This window comes from Vigna radiata, chromosome 2 (genome assembly GCF_000741045.1).
Source record: "Vigna radiata var. radiata cultivar VC1973A chromosome 2, Vradiata_ver6, whole genome shotgun sequence".
NCBI lineage: Eukaryota > Viridiplantae > Streptophyta > Magnoliopsida > Fabales > Fabaceae > Vigna > Vigna radiata.
The window spans coordinates 1,695,154-1,716,338 of NC_028352.1; the positions used below are offsets into that span (position 1 = coordinate 1,695,154).

General features: G+C 33.9%; 2 protein-coding genes across 2 annotated transcripts; one reads left to right on the forward strand and one right to left on the reverse strand.

Annotated features, from left to right (window-relative positions):
• Positions 1 to 79: 79 nt before the first annotated feature.
• Positions 80 to 3,667, forward strand: LOC106775897 (biotin synthase, mitochondrial). The gene is made up of 6 exons (XM_014663138.2): positions 80 to 542; positions 923 to 1,102; positions 1,311 to 1,417; positions 1,621 to 1,826; positions 2,611 to 2,750; positions 3,136 to 3,667. Exons 1-6 carry the CDS (start codon positions 351 to 353, stop codon positions 3,433 to 3,435), a joined length of 1,125 nt encoding a protein of 374 aa, XP_014518624.1. The 5' UTR covers positions 80 to 350; the 3' UTR covers positions 3,436 to 3,667.
• A 1,180-nt stretch (positions 3,668 to 4,847) lies between these two features.
• Positions 4,848 to 21,185, reverse strand: LOC106756140 (isoleucine--tRNA ligase, cytoplasmic). The gene is made up of 27 exons (XM_014638424.2): positions 20,496 to 21,185; positions 20,345 to 20,410; positions 19,850 to 19,993; positions 19,133 to 19,359; positions 18,825 to 18,990; positions 18,348 to 18,458; positions 17,725 to 17,822; positions 16,809 to 16,887; positions 16,017 to 16,175; positions 14,580 to 14,660; positions 14,114 to 14,247; positions 13,544 to 13,703; positions 13,312 to 13,395; positions 12,962 to 13,174; positions 11,904 to 12,029; positions 11,659 to 11,796; positions 10,719 to 10,822; positions 10,553 to 10,616; positions 9,843 to 9,931; positions 9,623 to 9,764; positions 8,928 to 8,991; positions 8,709 to 8,776; positions 7,717 to 7,839; positions 6,140 to 6,205; positions 5,452 to 5,563; positions 5,259 to 5,350; positions 4,848 to 5,181 (listed from the first exon to the last, which is right to left on the reverse strand). The coding sequence occupies exons 1-27, from the start codon at positions 21,027 to 21,029 to the stop codon at positions 5,080 to 5,082; spliced, it is 3,546 nt and encodes a 1,181-aa protein (XP_014493910.1). The 5' UTR covers positions 21,030 to 21,185; the 3' UTR covers positions 4,848 to 5,079.

The following is a 21,185-nucleotide window of genomic DNA, read 5'->3' on the forward strand; positions in this document are numbered from 1 at the left end:
TGTTTTCTCATATTTTTTTTTTTATATTTTTCCTAATTTAGCATCCAATTTAATAAATATATATATAGTTAAAATAATAGGGTGAGGTAGGTGCAGTGGCAACTACTGCTCCCTCTGTAGTTGGAAGAGAGAAGGAACAAGTCATCACTGTAAGGCCGCCAAACAATCACTCACGCTATAAACTCCAGAGTCCCAATTTTTAAGGAAACCAAAACCTCTTCTCTGTTCTTTCCGACCTCTTAATATTCGCAGATCTCTATACTATTCTTCGATCTACATTATCTCTTCTGTTGTCGTTGGAGCTAAAACTGAGATTTGTATTGCCCATCTTTGAGTTCCAAAGCAAAAACATGTTTTTGGTGAGACCCATTTTCCGAGGACCCTCCCTCTGGGCGTTGCACTCTTCACATGCTTGTTTCTCTGCCTCAGCGGCTGCAGTTCAAGCTGAGAGAACCATCAAAGATGGGCCAAGAAACGATTGGAGCCGAGACGAAGTCAAATCCATCTACGACTCTCCCATTCTCGATCTTCTCTTCCATGGGGTAATTCCTTCTAATTTTTTTTAATGGGTTTCTGCAAAAAATCTTTTTTTTTTCAGTTGTTACGTTGATAGGGGAAGTTCGTTATTTTTTTTTTAAAATAATGTGTCGATGATTTCGTATTCAATACTGATATTATGAAATAATGAATATAATTGAGGGCGACCGTTGTTCTGTGGGCTAATTTTTGGGGTGACATAAGCACTAGTCTAAAGTTTAAGATAGTGTTGGACCTATTGTTTTACCTTTTATTGGATTGTAATTTGAACATTCTCAGCTGTCTCGTCTTATAAACTTGTTGTACATTTAATACATGCATAATCAAAATTGTTGTACATTTATCAATACTTTGTTTCTATTTTCGGGGTGATTTGGTTTGTCAGGCTCAAGTTCACAGACATGCGCATAACTTCAGGGAAGTGCAGCAATGTACTCTTCTGTCTATCAAAACAGGAGGGTGCAGTGAAGATTGTTCTTATTGTCCTCAATCATCTAAGTATAATACCGGAATCAAAGGCCAACGCCTTATGAACAAGGAAGCTGTTCTAGAGTCTGCAAAGCGGGTACACTTTTTCTCATATGTCATTATTGATCTCTAGTATTTGGTCTTGTGATGTCATTATTGATCTCTGTAAAACTTGAATCTGCCTCTCAAATGACATCATGGAATGGATAAGTGTTATGTAGTCATTTCAAACATTTCTTTACTTCGTATGTCTTGTTCTTGTGGTGCCGTTCTTTTTTCTTGAACGGATAATCCTTTTCCTGCAGGCAAAAGAGGCTGGGAGCACTCGCTTTTGTATGGGTGCTGCGTGGAGAGATACACTGGGAAGAAAGACCAACTTCAACCAGATCCTTGAATATGTGAAAGACATTAGGTAATGCAACATCATTTTATTTGTCAGTTTTTCTACAGAATGATTGGCACATAAGTCTTAAGTGGATTTGTTTGTTAAATACATAAATAAAAGGCTGGTGGTGACTGAAAATTATGCTGAATGTTTTACTTATTAGTCCAAATGAAATCTAGTTTATTTCTTCTGTGAAAATGATAACCCTAAGGCTATCTGTCTTATTCCAGGGAAATGGGGATGGAGGTTTGTTGTACCCTTGGCATGCTGGAGAAACAGCAGGCTCTTGAACTCAAGAAGGCAGGTCTCACTGCCTATAATCACAATCTTGACACCTCAAGAGAATATTATCCAAACATCATCACAACAAGGACTTATGATGAACGCCTAAAAACACTTGAGTTTGTTCGTGATGCAGGGATCAATGTCTGTTCTGGTAATTATATTAACTTAAAAGTGTTATGAAACTTATTAGTAGTTTGCTATAACTTATAGTTAAGTTCATCAAGATGAATATAATATATTGACTGGTTGAAGCTTGACCATTTTATTTATAAGCATTTGTTCTTTCTTTGTTCCAGAATCATAACATCTCATTCTTTATGAAGTCTTTTTTTTCACTGCTTTTCAAATTGATTGCTTTTTTGGGAATAAAAACAATTCAAAATGTTAGCTTTGGCTTTGTAAATTTGAAAAATGTATAGCCAATTATATGTATTTTATTTATAGATTAATTGAGTAACGTGCGAATCAGAACTATCTAAGTGGCTTGAGGATTTGTTTGTGATAGTATTTCAACTTTGGAGTGAATCTTAATACCTTCTTTTGTTTACTTTTGGTGACATTATAGTTACTTGAGAAAAGAGATCCACAGCAGTATAATGATGTGTAATGGACTTCAATGCTATAACTATCTTTTACACAGATTTTATGTCACAATTTTTATCTTTTTCTATGTTTAAGTGAGTATCTTAGGGGGACCAATATTTATTTAACGACTTAGCAATGATATCATTAGCTATCAAATCTAATTGTTTTGCTTTGTATCTATTCAAAACCAACCTGAATTACATTTTATCTTTTCTCATCAATTAGAAAATGATTGTGTCATCCATTGTTAGTGATGAATATATGGTACACTATATGCAGTAAAATATCTCATTGCAATGAGGAGGGTTATCTTTCTTATAATGGTTTGACCAGCTGAAAATTATTCACAGGAGGAATTATAGGACTTGGAGAGGCAGAGGAGGACCGTGTAGGTTTGTTACATACATTGTCAACACTTCCCACCCATCCTGAGAGTGTTCCTATTAATGCACTTGTTGCTGTGAAGGGAACCCCACTTGAGAATCAAAAGGTGATTTCATGAAATAGTTGAATTATTAAACTAAACTGATAGCAAATAAATGTCAATCACCTTATTGTCCTTAATTTCAGATTGAGTTTATAAGTGAGGAGGACAAAAAGCGCGTTTTTAAAATTTTTAGCTTATATATATATATAAAAAAAATGTTTCCTTGAGTAGGATGTAATTGCAATAAATAATATCAACTAACAAGCAGAGATCAAAGTTGTACTATTGTATGTAGGTATTAGGGTTGCTTTTAGATCTTGTAAGGAGTGATGCATGATCAGGATTTGCTTGAAACCTAGTGAGTCTTGTGTCACATATACCAGTTTTTACACAAACTGCTGTCACATTGATTTGAATTGTCTATATGACTTATCTGCAATATTTTCAGCCTGTTGAAATATGGGAGATGATTCGCATGATAGCCACAGCACGTATAATAATGCCAAAATCAATGGTCAGGCTATCTGCTGGCAGAGTCCGGTTCTCCATGCCTGAACAGGCATTGTGTTTTCTTGCTGGTGCAAATTCCATATTCACTGGTGAAAAGCTTCTCACTACACCTAACAATGACTTTGATGCTGATCAACTCATGTTCAAAGTTCTTGGACTTCTCCCAAAAGCTCCAAGCTTTCATGAAGGTGAAACTAGTGAGACAGAAGATTATAAGGAAGCAGCTTCTTCTAGTTGAGCTGGTCAATGCCTTCAAAAAGATCTACGATCCTTCAGCCTCTGTTACTGCTAATTAGCATGTACTTGATGTTAGGTTTCATTGAGTTCGTCGTCTATACTAATATTTGACAACATGAACTCCCTAGAACTAAACATAAATGTTGAAAACATTTATTTTTGCCATAACTAGGCTCTCTCAAGCATAAAATTAATGAGTGAAGTAAAAGTTGACATAGTTTTCGGCAACCTCAGTTTAAAAAGTGACTCTTTTCTTGTGATTATTGCCTTTTTTGGGTTGGTAGGTTGTTGGAGATTTGACAAAAAGATCCTCTAAAATGGGTTATCATCTTGTTCTCTGAGATAAACATTTGTAGTTCAAATTTGAAAAAACTTTAGGGATGTTTACCTTCGTTTTCATTTTCTGTTTTTATCTGTTTTATTTTTTATTATAAAGGTGTCACATTATTTTTAGTATGGATTTTGATCTAAAAATTTTGCATAAGAAGCACTATTCCAAGAAACGCCGAGTTTTATTCAAATAGGAATTTTTAAGTTGTTAAAAATTAGTGAATTTTGAAAACTATTCAAGGGGTTAGTCTTGTGAAAATCGACGGAATTTTGAAATATAATTTTACTTTTTTAATTTTATTTAATGAATTTTTTTTTTCTTTTTTAAAGGTGTGTATGTAACAAGATTTCTATTTTTTTTAATAATTACGTCATGAATTCATTCTGTACCGGTTTCGTCCCATACTCTTATTGTGTCCTCGCTCCTTAATTATGATCGTATTTGACTGCCTCACCAATAAATTATTTGACGGCTACCAATCAATATTAAATATTCAACCAAATAGGAAGTTCAGTTAGACCAACAATGCAAAATAAGTTTTTCATCTAATCGTTGCTTCTGATAAAGAGAAATGAAATACTTTTGGGTCATCTAATCGGCCAAGTCGTCCCAAATTAAATTCAGCTGAGTTAATCCACACAAAATTAGTTCAAATTTGACGAATCAGTCCTATTGAGAATTCGGCCAAATTCAGTCTAATCAATCGAATTTGACTATTGGATGTTAAAAAATAATTTAACCGCAATGTAATTTGATAAAACAAAAATAATTAAATTCAATTAAAAAAAAAAACTACTTTTTGATTTACAACAAATTCAGATCAATCTAGTTTTTGTCCACCCCAATATCCAATATTGAACCAACCAACCACCCCTTCCAACCTTATAATAATGGGAACTAATCTTGTATTTATGACATTGAAATAAGTTCAACAATAATGCTAAATTAATACAAACACGAGTTCATCATGAGCTAAATTAATGCTACCATATTCAAAAGACAACCAAGGAGCACCTTCCTATCCAACTGAGAAAACTGCCGAAACTACTCTTGTGCAGGTGAAAATAAGCCAATCTAAGAAATTAAGTGTGCAAAAATCATTTTGATAGAATTATCAAGGATTACATCAAGACACCTGTTTTTTATCTTATAAATAAGACGTGAGATCCTCTATACAGAAAAAGAATAATGATTGTCAATTGCTCGCCCATTACAATTAGGCATGCCTGTGCATATTCTGTGCTCCTAATCTTGCAAACAGATAGCATGCTAACTCCATAAAAGATCAAAAAGGAACTCTTGGAACGAAATTAGTCAAGATTTTCCAGCAAGGTTATAGTCCCCCACAGTGAGAAAAACATGTTCACCAAGAACCACTTCCACAGCAGGTAGCTGATCAATTGAATCAATAATTTTCTGCAACAGGAGAAAATAATGAATGTGCGCATTTCCACCATTAACTAAATCAAAGAAGGACTATAATTCGATCAAACCTTTCTATTTCCATCTTGAAACTCAGACTTCAACTTCGAATGATCTCTTGATAGCAGGTAAGTTTGCAAATTATGTGCACTTTTTGCATCACCTGAACAGTAAGTCGAACCAACCAAGGATCACAAATGATGAAATGGAATCAAAGTACAGTTTGTTTTGGAAGGGATTTATTAACTTGACTGAGAAACAAACCTGCAAACAGTGAAAGAATGGCTTTTTCGTTAAACATCAATGCAGGTCTCGTCAATGTGATACCAAATGACATGCTGGCTATCCCATGGAACCTCTCTTCGCCAAGGACAACCTGCAGTTGTTCAAAGAATATTAAGATGGTGTGGCTTGAAACCAAGACACATGACCGATTTGTAAAGAATCACAATGCCCTTACCAACATGATATAGGCCAGCTAAACTAAGGGTTAACAAAATACAGTACACAATGAATTTGTTCCCAGTTTAAGAAATATTCCAATAAACAGTTCTGTCAAAAATTACATTAATAACCATCGACAGCAAATAAAGCTAATGCATGGACTAAAAACTAATTGAGAGGTTTCCCAACGATCGAAGTGGGGTTAATTGCCAAGATCAATGTACAAAGGGAAAAGTTTGGTGGTATGCGACAGAGCTACATAAAGTTAAGGCACATATATTATTTTTGCACATGTATTGCTAAACAGTAGAAAAGAGAGTGACATTAAGCTCAAACCAAGGCAACAAAAACATTTTATTTATATTGAGCAAATGGAATCAATAAAATAAATAAAAGGAGATATGATATCCTCCACGATAAAGATATGATATATAAATAAAGATACGGGAATGCTTATTTCTACAATTATAGCAAGTATTTTCAATAAGGTCAAAATTAAACAACTTACTGCATGTGCAGGCATCAGAGAATTTCGAAGCAATTGAGTACCAATAGAATCCCTAATGTAGGATTCCTGCAAAGCATACAAGATAAAAGAAAATCAGGGAACAAAGTTGTCCCAAACAAGAAACATAGTTCAAATATAGCCAGCGCAAAACATATGATGCAACTCATGCATATAAGACTACATGCATGTTTGTCAAGTACAAAATGTTGAGTGAACTGGCTCCTTGCATGTTTGTATCTATAAATGTGTACAGTATTAATCACTAGAATAAAAGTTATTCACGTAAATAATGTATTTATGGCAGTAAACCTCCTCCCACATAAGAAAAAGTAAATTCTTAGGTGACCAATAATGAAGATTAGTCAAAGCTACAAAATGGATAAGCAAAACCCAATCCGTCTTCATACTCAAGTGCTCATAGAAACCATAAGAGTTCTTATTTTTAAAATTCCATGTTTTTTAAACATGGCACTAGGTAGACACTAATATGGAGAACCAAGTCAATCCTTTTCACTGTTGTCGGGAGGAGTAATTGCAATGTCCTGCAATGAATCTATACACCAAGAATATGAAATAAAAGAGTTTAAACATAAAATTCCCAATTTGTTGGTCTAACCAGGAGTCTGTTCATCTTGTTGGTAGGCTTCCATTGTATGACGGAAAGTATTCGGTTTTGGTAACTTCAGTATATTGCAGCTATAGGGATATTGACAGGGATTGAGATGAAGAGGTTTTTTTTTTTTTAGGTGGTCTCACAATTGACGTTTTGAGAAATTACAATAATTATTTATGTATGAACCATATAATTCACAGCTGGACTATATTTATGTATCCTCATGTCATATATCAAAGGGTGATGTGTGGTTCAAGAACTTGATCGTTGGATTTGGACTTATGGTAATATATTTATATATTTGCAAGGTTTCACAAGTGAAATAATACATGAATTATCCTGTTTACAAGGCAGACAGTTGATTTTTTGTAGCTCCCTTTGCTATTTTCTAATTGTGACTTGCTATAGGATGGGTCGTGACATCAGGTCCTACATGATCACTACTTATCTGCCCTTTTCAATCTTCAAGACATCTACAGATTTTTCATTGTGTTATTTGGCAAGTCATTTGAATTTGTTTTGTCTGGTTATCATGGGTTTAAAATTTAGGTGCTTAACTTCATATTTGAATACACCTTGATGCTTCAAAATTGTGAATTTTTTGTCAGATCACTTTTCTTTTGTGTAGAAAATTATAAAAAGATTACCAACAACTATTATACATTTGACATTTAGTTGTTCCATATCAAATAGTATTTTGAAAATTGTAGTCATTGGGTTTTTAAATAACCAAAATCAATATAAAAAATTTCATGTCATTTTTGGAAGCACTTCAAATTTTATTTTATTTTTAAATTTGCTGACTATATTAAAAAAAAAATGATGTTAGCTCAGTGGTTCAGTTTTTTCACTTGCTCAATTTGCATGTTGGTAGAACAAAACAGAGTATATGTCCAGCAATGCTTTAAGCAAAATGTATAAGCGTGGTATTTCAAAGTCATTTATTGGATCTCCCAATTCTTACCTGTGAATGCAAAACTCTTTGAGAAATTGATTTGTCATCGTCTAATGATTCAAAGTAAACCTCCACTGTATCAGTTGGTTCAAGAGCAACTTTCTTCCGTAACTTCTGAATCCTATTAACAATCTGTACAGAAAAATTTAGAAAATATATGTAACATAAATTTGTTGAAGCAAAGCATTTAAAAACAGAATATAACATAGATATATAACATTTTAAAAGAAAAACACTATTCCGGGCCTTAAAAGTTGCAAGTGGAAAATTTAAATTGAAACAAAGCAGGGTAAAATGTAACATGCAGAGAGATCATTGGAAGAAATAGCATGCTATCAGGTTTTAGGCAAAGAGGGAGGAGATATTGAGAAAAAATGAAGATAAAGGATCCCATCATTTTCAGGACTAACTTATTGAAACACCCGTAAAAATCATCTGCTAATACCACAAACCTAGCGGCCATACAAAACTGAAATAGAAATACATTAGGTGATAACTGCTTCTATGTAGCCTAGATACTTGGTCCTGCTAGTTTAAATGCCTCTTAGGTAGTAGTGAAACATTAATTGTTCTAATGTAAATTGTTTTTGGTATTAATTATCTTTGTCATTCTTCTGCTTTGAAATAAATGCACTCTACTGCTTAGGAAAAAGACTCATGCACACTCAGAATAAAATTCCTCAAATGCTATCCACCTAATCAATTCTATCCTATCACATACGGGAGGACATAGCAAAAATTTTCGTTTGAAAACTCAGTTCTTCTCTAACTGTAAGTGCAAAAACCTTTAGTGAATATATATATAATACACCAAATTTACAGAAGAGTGAAGACTCTACATCAGAAGACTTGCATATGAAAGAACCAGTTCTCCCAAAGAAAGATTGAGGAGTGGTAGGAAGAAAGAGTAATGTTAATTGGATGTTTCTTTCATTGTATCCATATACTTTACAAACATTACAGAACTAGCTAGGATGTTTCTTTAATGGTAATTATGTTACCTCCCGGGCAGCGCCAGCCTCAAACAATGACTCATCAGGGCGCAAGTCCAATATCACTAGAACATCACCTAAAAGAAAAAAGAAAACACAAGTCAGGGAGAAAAATGTGATAAATTCATAACTGAAAATTGCTACAACATAGAAATCAGCTCATTTGAACATTAGTTGTTTTTATAATTGCAGAAAAAGGAGTTATTATTAGCTACTAATGATTCTCACCGTCTCCAGCAGCATCAACCTCATTCTCAGTCAAACCATCAGGTCGTTTAAAATCACGGAGAACCTGAAAATAATAACAGAGAATAAGATTCCAAGTTTACCAGTCCATAATCTACACTTCAAGTAAAAATGCCAGGACAGTAAAATGCCCCTACAAATCTCCAATTCAGGTGCCAATAAATTCAAAACTATGTTTGCTTGTCACTTCATATATGTAGATAAATGTTGAAGAAAATTATTTGTGGTCACCATGAACAGCCAAAATCAAAAGGAACAACTTTTACAAGGGTATTTGATAAACAGATTGGCAGTGTTTTAAAGAAAATAAAACTTGGAACTAAAGGTACCCAAGAAAGCATTAACTTGAATAAGCTTTCCTATAATAATAAGTACTTATAGTAGAAGAAAATAAGCTAAAATGAATTAGACTTCTCTTGTAAGTTAAAATATTGTGCACTTGCACTTTTTAAAGAAGTTATCTCATCTATCTTCTCTAAACAGGAACTACACCAACATCACACATTCCTGGCACCGTGAATACTAAAACTTTAGTAGGAATTCTTATTTCCATACTAACATAAAGAACACATGCTATATAATTATGTATAAGTAATGATGAATGCTAACTAATTAGAAAAGGAAGGGGCTCTGCCCAATAAAAACGGTCTTAGTCATCATCTCCGCAAGATCAGCACCTTAATGTCAGTCAGCTTCAAACAGTGATTTGCAATGATAACTTCTCCAGCATTCTCAAAAGCCAAAATATTTTCCTGTGACATTGCTTTAACTTCTTTCGCAACAGTGCCCATAGATTTTCCTAGTCTTTTACCCAAAACACTGCAAATAAAAAAAATAATAATATTACAACAGTGACTAGCATGAAGAACAAACCTCAAAAAATCATGAAATGCGTACCTAAATTCAGGCTCGGCTCGCAAAGATGCATATTTTAAGGTATCATTACATGGAACAAGAGATCGTACATTGAGTTCTTCCAGGACATACTGCAATGCAAATGCAATACAGATATAATTGCATAGAGTAGAAGCCAAAATAAATACTACAAACAATACTTTCAAAGTAAATCACTGAAAAGGTGACACATCGGATTATAGACAAACATGAGGAAAGCACATTGCCAAAGTAAAGAAAAAAACAAAAAGGGAAAGAAGGACAAAAGCAAAATCAACTCTAATTGTCCTAGTCAGCATAAAGAAGATGCAAAAGAGTTTGTAAAAAAAAATAAAAATAAAAAAAGATCAAATAACTTCAACTGAAAAAAGATATAACGAAGCTGATAATGTGCCATGTACTTTTTCTTTTTCCCACCCCTATTGGGTGTGCAGCAAACGAAGTTTTAATTTGAAAGATCAATGACAAGAAAATAAAAAGGAATTGCATGCAAGAAAGACATTCTTTAAGAGAAAAAATGGACAAACAATATTATTGTTAGTAACATAAAAAAAATACAGGTAGTCTATCGGACCTCTGAGAAGCTGTATATCGAGCTCAGAAGCACCAAGGAAAAAGTTATCATATCAATTGATTTACATTAGAGAATATTCTTAACAAAAACTAAAAAGCACAAAGGCTAAACTGCACATCTTGTCACATCAAGCAGATACCTCCTTCAATTTTCCATTTATGTCATCGAGGAAGTCTGCATCAGGATGAACTATAACCATCTCCCTGTAGTGGCAAGAAGTGATTAAATTCGTATATTAAATAAAAAATTAATAATCTTGCGAACACGAGAAACATATTTTTATGCATTTTTTTATGCTAATATACCTTAGTGGAGTCTTAAGTGGCTTGTTGTGCCGTTCACGAATGTTTCTGGCCAGATCAATTATTGTCATCATCCTTGAAACACTCTGCTCAATTCGTTCTCCCCTCTGTTTTAATCATGCAGATAAATACAAAGATATTGCATATTAGGAGAATACTATATATATATATATATATATATATATATATATATATATATATATATATATATATATATATATTGATTAAAACAAAGCAAGACCTGTTAAGTTAAACTGAAATGAAATTACATTCCACCACAAAATCCAATTATGCTTTCTGGAGAGGGAGAATAAAAAATATGGAATACAAATTCAACTAACTATACCCAGTCCAAAGGGTTGTCAGCATACTTCTTAGAAGAATTCCGATTGCAAATGATAAAATACAAATAAAATGGGGGAAAATAATTCTAGAGCAAGGTAACAAGCACACGGATTGTCCATGGACCAGGATCATTAATGTGAACCACAGATCCAGTGTTCAACCTTATTATGCAGAAAGGATATGTAACTGAGTAAGTTTTTGACTTTATTTTCTCTATCTTTAGCATTTGTTCTGTAGTCAAGCATTATAAAAAAAATCTAATAAAAAATAAAGTAAACAAAGTGAATTATGTATTTCTATTAGCACATTAAAAGAAAATATAATAAAAAATTCCACTTTGTTTATCATATTCAAGAATAATCAAACAAATAAAGGGAACAAACTGAATTATGTATTTCTATTAGCATATTAAAAGAAAATATAACTTAACAAACTTCACAAATACACAGGTATACTAACAATGTAGTAGTCAATAATAAATTGTTGATCAATAAGCACAAGTGGCTACTAATACCACTGTTTTAGCTTTTTAATCAATTAATTAATTGTATCAATTACAGGATTGAGAGAATATATTAAATAACCAAGAAGTGTCTACCTTTCCTTCTTCTTTGGGAAAACTGCAATAGTGTATGCTTTCATCTGAACCCTCACAAACTTTTCGCATATTTTGATAAAGGACCTCAGTGAAGAAAGGTGTAAAAGGCGCCATCACTTTACAGGACAACAAAAGGACCTGAAAGTATTCAAATGATTAAGTCTCCAACTGTTTTAGGCAAGGAACTATCATTTTCCAGTCATATTGCAACCAACCAAGGTATACATGAAAGATATCACGCATACATTGTAAAGAGTTGATAGAGCTATCCTACAGTCTTCTTCCCCTGAACGACCTTTAAGTCTCTTGCGGTTGAACCTTACATATATATTGGTAAGGTTATCAAGAAACTTCAGAAGATAAGGAACCACCTATAATACAATTTTAATAATGGTAAGTGGTAACAGATTAGTAAATACTGTAAGTATTACGCAATATTATACCACCAATAAGCTGAACATCATAAACAGTGGTTATAAATCTTACAAACATAAGCAACAATTGTGATCAGGCAAAGTCGAAAAAACTGATTTTAAGAAGTAAATAAAGCTAAGGTAAAAGTAACAACTTAAATAAATGACAAAAGAGATTAAATTGGGTGAGGCAACTAGTTCAAAATATAACTACTTTGGGACACTAATTAAATCCGGTAACATACAGAAAACATATATTTGAAATTGGATGCAAATTAGCTTAAAATATCTTGAAAAAGTTAAACAGCTAATCAACTACATCTAACAATTGAGTATGTTATAAAAGGACTCGAGATATTATGCCAGATTCATGGATTTTTTCTCTCCATGTGTATGCACAAAATTAATTCACCAATAGACTTCGTTTTGCCATGTATGAAGCTACTTTCCTCTTATAATCTGAGTGTTTTGGGCTAGAAATGGACGTCCTTTTACTTAAAGAGAAGTTTAGTGATATCAAGCTTTTAGTGACATTGAAATTTAGAAGCATGCAATTAATGCCATTCTTTGGTATATTATATTTGGTTGGAGCAGAATAATTTCATCAACATAGCAGTCACTTGCCTTTCAACGAGTCCTTTTACAATATTATGTTTATGATTTGTCTATGGCATTTCCGTTCACTTTTATTATAAATAGAATTGCCACATCTAACACAGCTTCTCATCTCCCGATCATGATTGGCAGCCTTGCTGTACTCTTGATATTACACATTCCTAGTTCTATATAAACATTTTTTTGCATAAATATTCTCCTTTGGGTTGTACTTTCCACAAATAAAACCAATCTCTATCCAACAAAAAAAAAATACCAGCAAAAGCACTACAGACCGTGTAAAGGCGGTATCCATCCATTTCCTGCCGGACAAAATGAATAAGGCTTTGGGTGGCTGAGTTAATCCATTGATCAAGAACATTCGATGACTTCAAAAGTGAGGCCTGATCAAAGGGGACAAAAGGTGCTAGACCTTCAACTTCCAGCCTCTTAGCATTTTGAACAAGGAACCGATATGCATTATACCAAGGAAGGAAAACGTCCCTGACCTGAATCAGAACACCACAATAAAATGGAAATACGAGTTGTTGTTCAGTTAAAGATTAATAAATAGTCTTTTTGAAAAATGAAATTAATTAATTTTAAGAAAGATATTGAAAATAAAACCCAGAAAAATGATACTGACAACACCATAAACTCCTTCCTTCTTGAAGCGAAGTGGCTCAGCACGCACCACAGGAGAGTTGATAAGGTACAATCGCAAGGCATCCTATCCAGCAGACAAATTTTAATAACACAAATCACATTAATTGATATCAAAGCCATAGACTCAATTTGAAAAGGCACGCGAAACATTCATTCTGATGTTGCAAGTAAAAATAATTTCAAACCAAAAGATGAACTTCAAAAGTTCTTACCGCTCCATAATCATTAATAACATCCATTGGTGAAGGATAATTTTTTAAGCTTTTACTCATCTTTTTCCCATCTTCAGCTAGGACAAGTCCATTGCATATTAGATTCCTAAAGGCAGGCTTGCCAAATAAAGCAGTAGCCAGCACCATAAGGGTATAAAACCTGGAAAACAGAAAAGCAGAAAACTAAAATACACAACCATATTTGAAGCAAAAACACAAGTGAGGGACAAAATCTAGCAAAAAAATTTGAAACAGATAATATTAATTCACAAGATAACTAGGAACTACAAAATTATTTGGCAAGATAAAAGATATAACTAATAAAAGTAGTAACAACATGAAGAAACAAACACATAATTAGAAGCATAGTGACCACAGCCTTCTTAATAAGTTAGGTTTCTCATCTCCCTGGCTCTAGTTTAAATCAAAAATAGAACCACCCCAAAAAAGCTTCTCACAAAACGTAGAAGATGTTCAATATAACATTTAAAAAGCTAAAAGTGAATCTACAACCAAAGTGGTGAACAAGGCCCCTAAGACAAGACCAGATGTTAAAATAAAGAAACTGACCAACCACGTGTTTGATCCAACCCTTCAGCAACAAAATGGCCAGGAAAATTCTTCTCAAACAGCTCAACATTTTCAAAAGGATAATGAATATACGCATACGGCATGGATCCACTCTCAAACCAGCAGTCAAACACCTGAAAGATAACCATGGATCCATAACAAAGTACAATGTCTCTGTTTATTGTTATGTTTTTAATTCTAATAATACTGAAAATGAAGATCTCCATTTTCTCATTTAGGACTTTTGGTTTCAAGCTAATGATGGTGTTGACATGATTGTGATAATAACTTATATTTACTAAAATTATTAATATTATATTCTGTTAAAGTTGGCAATTATCATTTGACCAGCATTTCAATTTTCACAAACTAAAAGAATAAATGAACCCTACAAAACCCTGATTGTGAGACTATGATGCAATTGAATAACAGAATTGCTAAAAAGCAAAAGTTAAGCATTTTTTACATCATCAACACGGCGAAGTACACGACCGCTGTCAGATTTAATTGTAATATGATCTATGTTGTGTCGATGAAGATCAAACACCTGTAAAAAAACATTTATAATTTAGCAAAAGAAAATCCATAAAGACTAAGAAAACACATAGAACATTCATTTTGGAAACAGAAGCCATAATAGTAGGTATAGTATGTTCACTTTTATAATGCATGGTCAAAGAATTAACGTAAAAGATCAAGCATTTAAGTGAAACTTCCGAGCTACAACGACCATACACGTAAGTTGTCCATAGGCCAAAACATGATGCAAGATTATATCTTGTACTACCGTTATTTGTATTAATTTCCCAGGGGAAATATGACAATATAAATGAGGAAAATTAACAAACCTGCATCCTAATCACAATAAACAAAATTAAAACTAATGTATACAGCGACTATAGGGCTGAAATGGCAGAAATCTGAACCATACAGACGCTGGCAGTCACTAAAATATCAAGATAATGTTCTACTTTTATGGCATTTGTGAGAGGAAAATTACTTGGATAGAATTTTAGTGGTTGTGACATAATGATGATATTTGAATCATTTATATTTTTCTATTAATTTGGTAATTTCAGTTATAAGACATTTATTTTTTGTAACCTTTTTTCTTAAATTTTGGTGGACGAACCTAACCCAATCCAGGACCCATTATATCCTGGAGGACTAACCTTCAATATTTCAACTCAATCTCAAAATGGGTTCAACCCATTATTTTTGTCAGGTTGCTTTGGGTTAAGTAATTTCGGCATCATTAAATTATAAACCAAATATAAAATCCACCAAGAGGTTCACACCAGAAAAATATTTATTGTATAAGTAGAAAACAAATTAGTATTTATATTTTCCACACCACACAGTTGAGAATTAAGCCAAAATGGGTAAATACATAACCACTATATATATACACACACACACACACACACACACACACACACACACACACACACACATATACAAGAAAGTGCTTGCACTTCACAAACTAATTTCGTAAGATTGAATTAGACCTAAACCACTTTCAAAGAATTCCTAAACTGTGAGTAGTTTCAGTTTGGTTCCTCACTGTTGTGTGTTAGTGTAACCGACATTCAGTGACAACTACCGTCCTACTAACTCTATTATAAATTGAGATATCAGTAAATTGTTTCTGTGTTCATTATTCATTCAGTTCAGAATATACATAGTACTATTTCTCTTAACAACAATCCCTTTCCCATATGATGAGTAATTAATTGAGTAGCATTGCAATAAAAGTATTTGGATAAAGATAAAAACACCCGTCTGTGCATATCAGAAAGCTATAAAAAAATGACCACACAGAATATACGTGAATTCATGCACAAAAAAAAATCAAATTACAGCAAAAAATACAAATCTATGTATTTTCAAAGAAATGTCTCACCTTTACACCTGAAAGCTTTTCAAGTTTTGCAACAGAATCTATGACAACTATTTCCTTCTCGTCCTCACTAATCCATAGAGGGAGAGGGGTTCCCCAAAATCTACTACGACTAATTGCCCAATCTCTTGCATTTTCCAGCCAATTGTGAAATCGCTTGTCCTGAAAAACACATGACCAATACAAAGATTTAGATGAACATAGATTGCAATCAACTTCAAATTTGTTTCCAATGCCATTTGCCCTACGATGTGTTATGGTACATAAACATATGGTTGTGTTTGACATATGAATGACATAAAGATTTACAAAAATATAGACTGCATACAATTTAAAGTCCATTTCCAATGCAATTTTTTACCCTAAGATATGAAATAAGGTAGGATCGGTGTTCATGGTCATTCTTAGTCACGTGTCTGCATATTTTAAGGAAGTTTCCAGAATTGGGATGTCTTAGTTTCCTTTCTACGTTTTTGCTCATCATATTGTCATTACTTTCTCATAGTTTCTCTAATTACAATGATGTCCCTTGTATTGTATTCTTACCTTTGCGAAGTAACAAATATTTCTACTTAAACATGTTAATCACAGCACATGTTTATCCATTCTCAATCATTAACACAAAGACTCCCAATTAATATATTCAGATATTCCTCACAGAAAATAAATAACAAAGGTACTTGCAGAAATAATTTATTTCTCTAATAAGCTCACATTGGCCAATCCTGTAAAAGCAAAAGGGAAACAAACAATTTAAAAATAAATTCATAGTGTGTTAAGGAAGACACTATGTACCTTGACAAAATCAGGGACCCAGTAGGTCTGCTTATTGTTTTCCAGCAATTGCTCTTTCAATAACTCCACTCTAACAAACCTATGATAGAGTAGCTTAACATTTTAATAATCCATCAAAAGAAAAGCCAGGCTCTCCACTGTAGAAATGCATACTATTGTTATTAACAAAATGACTAATATTATTTATCCAAGAAAAAAAAAATTCGTACTTAAAACCATGGAAACATGGATGTGTAGAATATAACAACCTCAATATTTGTTCTGAAAACAGAAATTAAAAGCTAGACATCAAAAGTTGCTCATTTTTCTCTCTATACACTTTATACTCATTCCACACACAAATAATAAAGATGGTATATTCGGGAAAGCTTTATTTCCATAAGCTAAACTCTACAATTTGGTTGTCTCTCAGAATCCAGAGACTGTATGCTGAACTACTACAGGAAGTTATGAAGACATCAAGGGAAGTCCCCATGCTACAGCTCTACAAGAGTTTCTAAAACCACTGAAAGTCACAAAAAGACCTGTATTCTCTGTCCATTAAAAGCATCATTTACCAATCTCCTAAGTAATATCACATAACCTTGAAAAATCCCGGCATAAAAGCTAGCTGTTTTTGTGGAGAACCCAAACCCAAGACACTGTAATCCCAAACTACCAATGCGAACTCAAATCTAATACCTTGCAATTGGATACACTAAGAATTATCTATATTCAATATCACATTCTACTCAAAACCAAAGAAAGTCAACACGATCAAAAATTGTGAATACTGGTAGAATCAGAAAACTAAAAGTAAATCATAGCTAATATGCCACTCTTTATGAGGACAGGTGAGAGTAAATGAAGGGAGGAAATTAACTATTACAGCTAAACAAAGCAGTCAAAAGTCAGAATATTGATCAAACATGTTTACCAGCTCGGTACAGCTCTGTAAATGAGAGGGGTATCAGATCTCCAGCAGTACGGATAAGAATGTGTAAAAGCTCCAGACTTAAGCAATCTACCCTTTGCCTAAGGAAAGATGAAATGGAAAAAAAATTAAACAAATACAACTAAAAAAATGTTTTAAGATGAACATGCGTCACTCCAAGACATAATAAAATTAACTTCAATATGAAATGTTCGCATCTTAAGGTCTACTTTAGATAGTAAGTTAGACAATCTGGTAAAAGGGTTCCTTCAGAAGACAAGCAGAAGGAGTTCAAGAAAACTTTTGCATATACCTTGTCCTCTACACAGTATCAGGTTTATCTTTACTTCCCACACATACTCCCAGTCAAAACCACCACGAATTTTCTGTTGTTTTATCTATGTGCACTCCTCCAAACAAGTTTCTAGTTGAATTTTTAAAAAAGGGGCATTTTTGTCCCAACTAGGGCTTATTCAAAATTTTAGAGACAGAAAATTAGGAAAAATAAAAGAGTGACTTCCACTCAGTCATATTAGAAACTTAGTTAATCATCCAAAGCACCATAAATGATTCAAAATTAATAATGGGCTAGCAGCTTCTCATAATTATAGATATGTGGAGAATACCTTCACAGCTTCAATGATATCTTTGTCAGCTTGTTTGATGTAGCACCCACTAAAGTCTGTAATTTTTTCAGTAAAGCAGCCATCATCATCAACAGCTACAGTTAGATTATCCTACAGACCAACATAGTACTTCAGTAACATAAAGGGAAGATAAGAATCCAAATATAAATATAAAAACAAGGGAAAATCTCAAAAGTTGTGTACTATCACCTAGTTTGCCAGTACAATTAAGTAGCAGAGAAAGTCGCCATAAAAGATGCAGCATTGAAATGGAAAAGACGGAGATAAATAAGAAATGTATCCACATGAAAAATCTTCCCCACAGAAAGTGGAAATATAAACTTGTGGAGGCATGCAAATAGATGATTAAGAATATTCATTCCATTTACACATCAAAGAATTGTTCCTCTGGCATTTCATGAGGGAAAATTAAAAAAAAAAATCGGTATATAACTTTATGTTCTTAAAAGTACAAACCTTGCTGAGGATTTTATTATCAATGCAAACACGAAAATCGTCTTCTCCAAAAGCAGGGGCACAATGGACAACACCAGTACCACTATCATCAGTAACATAATTGTCGGCAACAACTCTAAAAGCTGTATCAGATAACTCCTTGAAGTAATCAAATAATGGTTCGTACCTGCAGAACATGTGATCTTATGAGTTTCAACACTCAATGAATATGCAAAATGTTATAAGAAAGTCTCAAAATAGAAAATATAAAAATACACTGAAGTTAACTAACATAAAAGATTAATGCAGTATAAGGCAGAACTGCTCACTTTGTCCCTACTAATGATGCCCCTGAAAATTTCTCAAGTAATTCAAAAGAATCTAAAACATTGTCTGTTTTTCCGCCTGAAGCTCCCTTGGTCTTGGCATTTTTATTCTTAGAAAAGTCATTTGAACTATTAGCAACAGCTTCTTTGGGTTTCTCCTTAGGGTTATGGATTGCAGACAGACGAGATTCAGCAACAATATAAACTTTACCAGAGTACTTATTGCGAACCTGATTGCATCAACTCCAAAAATTAGTGAAGAAACAATAATCTAAACAATATGTGTGTTTAAAAATTAACAAAGGATGTAAGAGTTTCAATTGGTCTATTCAAATGATTTTTCATTTTCCCTACCATTATTTTTCATATACGTTCTTCAAACTTCAAGATACTTTTGTTATACGAACATAAGTTTTATTACAGGGATTCAACAGGTAATCATTAGAGGCAAAGTCAAATTGCAACCAAAATCTTCCTTGTGATAAAAAAGACGAATTGTAAATAATTGTAAGCATAAATCACAGCTCTATTATCAATATTCCAGTTCCAGCATAACTTGCCAAGCTAGCAATTTCACTCTACTTCATATCTATCTTATCTATGCATATGGGTAAAGTCATGATCCAACTTAACCACAATTCAAATAAAACAAGCTTGAAAGGTTAAGTTAGCAGCATGTTAAGTTCCATATATGCTATTTTGACAACAAAGTTAACCAACCTTCACATATGTAAAATTGGCATTGATACACAGAGCAAGATTGCTAGGAAGAGTCCATGGAGTTGTAGTCCATGCTACAAAAGATGCACCATGCTGATCACCCACAACAGGAAACGTCATGAATACTTCAGGATCAGATACATCCTGTGCCAACAACAAAGAATATCAGATGCAGATACAATTGCAACAATATAGAACAGATACCTGTTTGGATAAATCTCTCCAAAAGCTATTGTGGAAGAAAAAAAGCAAACAAATTAAGCATCTCTCATAAGCTAAAATCAGCTTATAAACTTTAATAATGCATCTTACCTTCTTATCGAAACATTATCCAAACAGATTAAGCTCGTCTAATTTCTCACAAAGCTAAGTTTTAAAAGCTGATTTCAGCTTATAGGAGACACTCGATGACGCACTTTATCTTCTTATCAAAACAGAAACCAGAAACAGCAACAAACAAGCTAGGTAGATTGGTTGCATGTAATCACCACTGACCTTATAGTTCTGCCCAGCCTCGAAATTAGAGAGCGGAGTTTTACAGCCGGTGCTATACGGCATAACCTAGAACAACAACATAATGCAGCTAATGCGTTGAGACAGAAACGATACCAGACAAATCGAAACAGAAACGATGTGTAACGAATACCTTGAAACCTTTATAAACAAGGTTTTTGGCAAACAACTGAGCGAAAACCCACCACACTGACTCCATGAACTTGAGGTCCATTGTCTTGTAATCATTCTTGAAGTCGATCCAGCGGCCGGTGCGCGTGATTACGGCCTCCCACTCGGAGACGTAGCGCGTGACGATGCTGCGGCACTCCTCGTTGTACTTGTCGATTCCAAGTTTGAGGACGTCCTCACGCTTCTTGATGCCGAGCTTCTTGTCGATCTCGTTCTCGACGGGGAGGCCGTGGCAGTCCCAGCCGAAGCGGCGCGTGACGTGATGGCCGGTCATGGAGTGGTAGCGCGTGACAATGTCCTTGATTGTGCCAGCTAGGATGTGGCCGTAGTGAGGGAGGCCGGTGGCGAAGGGAGGGCCATCGTAGAAGATGTACTCGGGCTTGTCCTTGGTGAGAGCTAACTGAGTGTGGAATGCGTCGATTTGAGACCAGAGTTCTAGAATCTTCTCCTCCTGCTTCGAGAATGTGAAGTCTTTCCCCTCGCAAACGTCGTCCATGCTTCCCTTCGCAGACGATGAACACGCAGCGGCGGCGGCAACTACACACTCAGCTCGAATCAGGGTTTATGAAACAGTGACGGTAAGTCTATTCAACCTCAACTGTAATTGTAACTCAGAAAATGGACTATGCCGAGAACCTCATTTCTTTTACAT

Excerpts from the sequence above, each read along its gene's own strand:
- LOC106756140 (XM_014638424.2), bottom strand. The coding sequence starts at position 21,029 with ATGGACGACGTTTGCGAGGGGAAAGACTTCACATTCTCGAAGCAGGAG. Across the intron at positions 18,459-18,824 it reads ATAATAAAATCCTCAGCAAG|GATAATCTAACTGTAGCTGT; the intron begins GTTTGTACTTTT and ends GTTGGTCTGTAG. Across the intron at positions 14,661-16,016 it reads AAAAGCTTTCAGGTGTAAAG|GTGTTTGATCTTCATCGACA; the intron begins GTGAGACATTTC and ends GTTTTTTTACAG.
- LOC106775897 (XM_014663138.2), top strand. The coding sequence starts at position 351 with ATGTTTTTGGTGAGACCCATTTTCCGAGGACCCTCCCTCTGGGCGTTG. Across the intron at positions 543-922 it reads TCGATCTTCTCTTCCATGGG|GCTCAAGTTCACAGACATGC; the intron begins GTAATTCCTTCT and ends TTGGTTTGTCAG. Across the intron at positions 1,827-2,610 it reads AGGGATCAATGTCTGTTCTG|GAGGAATTATAGGACTTGGA; the intron begins GTAATTATATTA and ends AATTATTCACAG.